The 7,534-nt window shown below is 53.2% G+C and overlaps 1 protein-coding gene across 1 annotated transcript; it reads left to right on the top strand.

Moving 5' to 3' along the window:
* Positions 1 to 317: 317 nt before the first annotated feature.
* LOC133052344 (melanoma-associated antigen 8-like) lies at positions 318 to 1,082 on the top strand. Its single transcript, XM_061137163.1, has one exon. It carries the CDS (start codon positions 318 to 320, stop codon positions 1,080 to 1,082), a length of 765 nt encoding a protein of 254 aa, XP_060993146.1.
* The last annotated feature ends 6,452 nt before the right edge of the window (positions 1,083 to 7,534 follow it).

The following is a 7,534-nucleotide window of genomic DNA, read 5'->3' as shown; positions in this document are numbered from 1 at the left end:
GGGGCCCAGAAGGCCCCAATTCCTCACACTTTTTTGGACCTGGAAAACTCGGGCTGTACTGACCACACCCTGGGGAGCCACCTTCTTTCCTCCTTCGGGTAGCCAGGGGACTGGCCTCCCAGGAGGAGCGCTCCTGTGAGGTCTGAGAGAACCCCTCAAAGGGAGAGCTGTAAGTGGCCTGTGTCGTACCATCCAGGATGCATTACTTAGCCCAGGTTGCTCACACCTCCTCTCTCCCAGAGGCCCTTGGTCCCCATCTGTACCTCTGCCTCACTTCCGTGTCTTGTTTCACCTCAGGCATTGTGCTCGTGGTTGAGATGAGTGAGCTCAGCAAACCCGAGGAAGACCTTCAGGACCCAGGCGAGGCCCAGGGCCCTATCGAGGTGCCGCTCTTGGGGGCTGAGGTGGGGGAGTCCGCATCCCACTTGGCCTCCTACCCCCCAGCATCCTCCTCCGCTCCTATGGAGGCCTTGCCCCAGGAAATTCTGGATAGGATGATAGGTAAACTGATGAAGTTCCTGCTCCTCAAGTATCGAGCCAAGGAGCTGACCTCCCAGGCGGAAATGCTGAATAAGGTCCTCAGGGATAACCAGGAGCACTTCCCGGTGGTCTTCAGGGAAGTCTCAGTGTGCCTGCAGCTGGTCTTTGGCGTGGATGTGAAAGAGGTGGACCCAGTGGAGCACATCTACATCTTGGTCCCCATCCTGGGCCTCACTTGCGATGAGATGCTGAGCGATGGGGTGGGCCTGCCCAAGGCCGGCTTCCTGGTGCTGGTCCTCAGCATGATCATGCGGTTTGGAGACCCGGCCCCTGAGGAGGCGGTCTGGGGAGCACTCAGCAGGATGGGGGTGTATGTTGGGAGTGAGCAGTGTGTCTTTGGGGAGCTCAGGGAGCTTCTGACCCAAGTGTGGGTGCGGGAGGGATACCTGCGGTACCAGCAGGTGCCTGACAGCCACCCTGTTTGCTATGAGTTCCTGTGGGGTCCCCGGGCCTATGAGGAGACCAGCAAGCGGCAAGTCGTGGCATTTATGCTCAGGGTCAACCAAAGGGCTTTGAGGACCTTCCCATTCCTGTCTGCATAAGATGCGAGGGAGGAGGAATAGGGGGCCTGAGACAGAGCAGCAGCCAGGTTGTTCCTTCTCTCTGTGGTTAAAGAGGGGGTAGTCAGCTTTCTCAAATGTGAGGGCCCGGGCTAGTTGGGGGAACCAGTTTGTAGCATCTTTTGGTTCCTGTTCTCTATGATGACATGGGGATTCATCTCTGTTTTCTTTAGAAATTTTTCAAAGTTTGGTTTCAGAGTAGGCTAAAGAAACTTCAATATCTTAGCTTTGTGAATGGTACGGATCCGAGTGTCTCTGATGTTACTCAGTTCAAAACCAAGAGTTTTTGTAAGAGAGATTGGAAAGTCTTCCATTTTGTTTTGTGGTCCTGAACAGAATGCAATGGAATCGAAATTAGAAATGTTTTGAAAATGTGAACTTCTGTAGCAATAGTATTGTATGGAGAAGAGTTCAATAATAAAAGTAATCCTAGTGAATTCATGCCTATGGTCTTCTTGTCTGTCATTCACAATAACTAAATGATCTCGGTTAATTGAATATTCATGGATTATTAAAGAAAGTAGCAGACAATCTGAGACCCCTGCTCATTGGCTCAGTGATTCCAAAGCCGTGTACAGATTCTCTGCTCCGTGAAAGGCCATGTTAACAGTGGGGAGACTAAGAGCAGCAGGACACCCCCACACTTACAGCAATGGTCGAGGAGCCGCAGTCACATGAGGTCTGTCTTGGGGGTGAGGGGAATCTCTGGAACGGATCATTGCTGTGAGGTGTCCCTTTGCTTCTTGGATAAACCCCAGAGAGATCTCTTTCTAGGGCAGGCAGGAAGAGGTCCTGGCTCTTGTCCCATCGCTGTTGACCACAGGGATGAAATAGGTGTTTTCTACCCACCATCTGCTAGGAATCCTAGAGAAATGTGAATCTTGCTCTTTGATATGTGCCCAGTATTCCCTGTACTAGCCCTCTTGTCTCTGCCTTGGGAAGCTGATCACCAAGTACATTGAAATAACAGTTTCTTTGGTCATCTGGACTTTATGATTTTCACTTGTGAGCATGCTCTAGATTTCATTTGGATGAAATGAGTGAAGAGAAGCTGCAAAAGTGGACAGGACCTGCTGTGTGACTAGAATCCTGGGATCTTTGAGTGAGCCGTGCCCAGCTGGAGACACTGCTCTCCACCCCGAAACACACACAGACACTGAAATTGATATACATTCTCCAGGAAGAAAACACAGAGCAGCAATTCTGAGTGGTTTTCTGTTCCATTTCTAGCTAAGCTGCCAATTCTCTGAGGTGTCCTGAAAACAAAACAGTTTCCAGAGGGGAGAGGGACAGAGTCTGAGATCCGAATAGCATGAGAAATAAGTGCTAGCCAGTAAAGATGCAACATCTGCCAGCATCCCTGTGTTCGGGTGGGTTCAGAAGTGCGGAGGCAGCGGAGACCCAGGTTAAGGCTGTGCCTGGCATCAAAAGGCAGGAGCGACTTCCGGGCCTAAGGAGGTGGTGAGGTCACTGCAGTGGGGGTGTGGATGGGTGCAGGGGGCTAATGGGGCAGCTATCCATGCTGAGTGCCAGAGAAAAAGGGGAACAGGTGATGTGATTCTGGTCACATATATGGCAGCTGCCAGATAGTCAGTGGATGCTTGGGAAAGCCCCGTGGCCTGATTTCTTCTCCTGTGAAGCCAGCCGGTTTGAGGAGCCCACGTGTTGGGCTGCACTATTCGCCTGAGGGATGGGATGCAGCTGCCAGGGCCTGGCGGTGATTGCCTCTGTGATGTCGGGACAGGAATCTGTCACAGTGTTGCCCCAAGAGTGTCCTCCTCTCTCCACTGTAGGAAGGGGTCAGCTACTTTGTGGTCCAGGGCTTGTCCGAGAATGTGCACCTCAATAGGATGTGGGATACCTACTCAGCCAAATAGGATGTTTCACAAATAAAACTAAGAAACTTTGCTACTTAGACCATAGTGGACCATAATGTTATTCGCTCAGTCGTGTCGGACTGTTTGCAACTCCATGGACTGTAGCCTTCCAATCTCCTCTGTCCATGGAATTCTCCAGGCAAGAATACTGGAGTGGGTTGCCATGCCCTTCTTCAGGTGATCTCCCTGACCCATGAATCGATCCCATGTCTCCCACAGTGTAAGCGGAATCTTCATCATTTGAGCTCCTGGGCAAGCCCCATTTCCATAGAAAACCTGTTAAATTTGGGTATGAAGGAGTGTTCCAACAGGACCCAAGCTGCTCCAGGAAATAGAAGCAAGAGCCACTCTTTGCCTCTGCCCTAGCTGGTCTTCCATGCAAGACAGTACTTTCCTTTCTTGCAGCCTCAACTAAGGTCAAGTCCTTGATTACAATGGCCAATTACAATCAAGATAATTGAAAGCTAATTAAGACCGTGGGTTCTGGATCTCCGGGGCCAGGAAAGAAAGGGTAGTTCCATGCATTTCTTCGGCACCCCTTCAAGGGAGTGCGACCAAAGTTCTGCAGGATTCCTAGCAGATGTGGGGTAGAAAACACCTCCTTTGCCCCTGTGATCAACAGCAATGCGACAAGAGTCAGGACCCCTTCCTTCCTGCCCCAGAAAGAGATCTCTCTGGGCTTTGTCCGAGATGCAAAAGGCCACCTTACAGCCATGATCCATTTCAGAATTTGCCATCACCCCGAAGACACACTGTCTGCAAGTCTGAGGGCTGCTAGCAGCCTGCCTCACCTCGACCACCTCCCACAGAAGGAACCCAGGGTCCTAAAGGCCCAAACCACCTTGGCTCAGGCACTGAAACTCGAGTGCTCCTCCTGGAGCTCCACCGCCCTACCTCGTGTTGCCTTGTTCGGTGCGACTAGGGGAGGTCTCTCCACCTTCCTTGTGTGACTGCGGCTCCTAGAACTTTGCTCGAGGTGTGGGGGTGTCCTGCTTCTCCTAGTGTCCCCACTCCTAACACCGCCTTTCCTGGAGAAGATACTCTGTAAAGGTCTTCAGAGTATATGAGCTAGTGAACAGGGGCCTCAGATTTATTGCCAGCTGCTTCCTTAAATAACCCAGACAAACCCAAATAAAGATAATTTAGTTTTTGAGAATGACACACAAGAAGGACAGATGGGTGAATTCCTTGCAATTACTTTTATCGTCTAATTCTTGCCCCATCAATATTAGTGCTTCCCTGGTGGCTCAGACGGTAAAGCGTCTGTCTACATTGGGAGACCCGTGTTCCATCCCTGGGTCATGATGATCCCCTGGAGAAAGAAATGACAGCCCACCCAAGTACTCTTGCCTGGAAAATCCCATGGACTGAGGAGCCTTGTTGGCTCCTCAGTCCATGGGGCCGCAAAGAGTCGGACAGGACTGAGCGACTCCACCACTCCAACCACAAGCTCACATTTCCGAAACGGTTCTAATTCCATTTCCACTGTGTCCCATTCAGGGTCACAAAACAAAATGGAAGAGTTTCCAATCTCTTACAAAACAGCAAAACTCTTGTTCTTGAACTGTGTAAGCACAAACACATATTGATCAACCTCATTCTCCAAGCTAAGACACTGAACTTTATTTAGCCTTTTGCAAACACAATCAAAGCTTGAAGATTTTCTAAGGAAAACAGATGAATCTCCATGTCATTGTAGAGAACAGGAGCCCACAGATGCTGTGCACTGGTTCCCCCAACTGGCCCGGGCCCTCACTTCTGAGAAGGTGACTACTCCCTCTTCAATCACAGAGGGAAGGATTACCCTGGCTGCTGCTCTGGCTCAGGCCCCCTATTCCTCCTCCCTCGCAGCCTCTGCAGACAGGAGTGGGGAGGCCCTCAAAGCCCTCTGTTAGACCCTGAGCACAGACACCATGACTTGCCACTTGCTGGTCTCCACATAGGCCAGGGCACCCCACAGGAACTCATAGCGAGCAGGGTGGCTGTCAGGCACCTGCTGGTATTCCAGGTATTCCTCCCGCACCCACACTTGGGTCAGCAGCTCCCTGAGTTCCCCAAAGAGACAGGGCTCACTCCCAACACACACCCCCGTCCTGCTGAGTACTCCCAAGACTGCTTCCTCAGGGGTCAGGTCTTCACTCTGCATGATCAGGTTGAGGACCAGCACCAGGATGCCAGCCTTGGGCAGGGTCTGCCCACTGCTCAGCATCACATTGCAGGTGAGGCCCAGGGTAGGGACCATGATGTAGATGTGCTCCCTGGGGTCCAACTGCTTTACCTCCAGGCCAACGACAACCTGTAGGCACTCTGCAGCTTGACTGAAGACCACTAGGACATGCTCCTGGTTATTCCTGAGGACTTTCTTCAGCATTTCCGCCTGGGATGTCAGATGTTTGGCCAGATACTACAGGAGCAAGAACTTCATCAAGTTAGCCACTATCTCATTCAGAGCTTCATGGGGCAAGGCCTCCACAAGGGTGGAGCAGGAGACTGTGTGGGAGGAGGCTGAGGGTGATACAGCCTCCCCCGCTCAGCCCCAGAGAGCTGCACTTCCACAGGACACTGGCCTCACCTGGGTGCTGAAGGTCTTCCTCGAGGTTGTTCAGCTCAGTCATCTTGACCACGAGCCTGATGCCTGGGCTCAAACTACAGAGTGAGGCAGGAGTGAGGCATGGGGGCAAATGGGACAGATGAGGACCATGGGCCTGGATGGTGGATAGACGGGCTGTGAATGGCCTCACCTGAGAACCGCCGCACCCTGGTTGGCCACAGGCCACTTGCAGGTCTCCTCTTGAAAAGTGCTCTCAGACCACACAGGGACATGCCTCTGGAGTGGCCAGTCCCCTGGCTACCTGAAGAAGGAAGTGAGGTGGCTCCCCAGGGTGTGGTCAGCACAGCCCGAGATTTCTGGGACTGACAAGGTAAGGGGATTAGGCCCTTGTGGGGTCCCCTCTGTTCTGGGATGGGCAGCACTTGGTGTCCACTCAGGGCACCCTCGTCACCTTGACTCCTGGCGTTGCCTGGACCTCCTCTGTTCACTGACCTCAGGACACGGGCCTCAGATGTCTGCCTTGGCCTACTGCTTCCTACAGCTCCTGTGAGAAATGGAGGGGCACCTCAGTGGTATCCTGTGGCACAGCCCTTAGCATTCTCTGACAGTACAAGGGGTGCACACTGTGAGGGTCCCTCAGTTGTGTGGTGAGAGGTCCCTTCAGAGCTCCCCTTTAGTGCTTACTTTTGCCCTGGCACAACCTGGTCCCTCCCCTCTGGGGGCCTGGAGGGAAACACAGAACAAGACCCGAGACTGAAAAGAAAGCGCTGAGGGGCCCCACATGCGGCCGCACCTGCCCAAGGTCTCCTGTGGGGCCTAGGCCAGGGAGGTGTTCGGTCCTCAGCTCCTCCTCATGTCCTGCCTTCCATCCCAGCACTGACCACAGGGGCGGGGGTCTGCTCAGTCCTCCATTGCGGCTGAGGAGTCCAGCCTCTGCCAACCGGAAGCCTTCGGCTGTTCCTGAAATACCTCTCCTCCCAAGGTCCCTAAGCCAGAGTTCAAGAAACTGCTCAGCCCACTCTGCACCCTCCAAGACCCCCTTGCAAGGGCCAAGATCCCTCCCTGTTGGGGTCTAACTGCCTTAGTCCTTCCTTGCATGGGGTCTAGACTCCACACAAGACCTGCAAGTGTCCCATCCGCCATTTGGAGTTTCCCCTGCTTTCAAGAGGTCCCCAGTCTCTCTGCCAGGGTCATCAGGCAATGCGGCACGAGGTTATCCTGCCCAGGGACTACCAGGCTTCCCTCTGTTCTGAGATCTGGCTACCCTCAGTCCTCCCTCAGGGTCCTCACCTTGATTTCCAGGAGGACCTAGTCTCTGTCCTCTCCCCACCATAGTCCCTGCTCCTCACACCAAGTCCCCAGCCTCACAGAGCTGGATGTCAGGAACTCAGGACAGACCTAGTGTGCTCTTCTCACCCCGAGGGCTCCCAGGGCCGATGGCAGGGGCAGGGATCTCTGGGGTTCCATCACTCTTATCTTGGGATCCCTAGAGTTTTCACTTGGGGTCCCTACAGCCTTCCCTCAGAGACCTCAACTTTATCTCCAGGTACGCCTTCAGATTCTCTCCTCTCCCCTACTAACACCCCAAACCTCATACCAGGAGCCCAGTCTTTCTGATATGCGGATGTCAGTAAATCATCTCTCTATATTAGGACACCAGTCTGCAATCTGGATATTAGGGAGTCAGCCCCCCATGCCAGGTCCCCAGTCTCTCTGAGACCCAGTCAGGAAATCCAGCATACGTTCATCCACCCAATGTCCTCCCAGAGCCCACTCTGCTCTTGGGACCAGGGTCCCCTCTGTCCTTCCTCAGTGTCCTCACCTTGACTCTCAAAAGAAAGAAAATCTTTCTCACTGCCCATCTGACGCCCTGACGCTTCTAACAATTGCCTAATGTTTCTGAGATACAGATGCGGAAGTCAGAAGAGGCTGCCAAGCGCTCACCCCACCACCAGGGTGGCCCAGGGCTGACAGTAGGGTCAGGAATCTGTGGGGTTCCTTAATCC

Source organism: Dama dama, chromosome X (genome assembly GCF_033118175.1).
Source record: "Dama dama isolate Ldn47 chromosome X, ASM3311817v1, whole genome shotgun sequence".
Lineage (NCBI taxonomy): Eukaryota > Metazoa > Chordata > Mammalia > Artiodactyla > Cervidae > Dama > Dama dama.
This window is presented reverse-complemented; position numbering and strand designations above follow the sequence as displayed.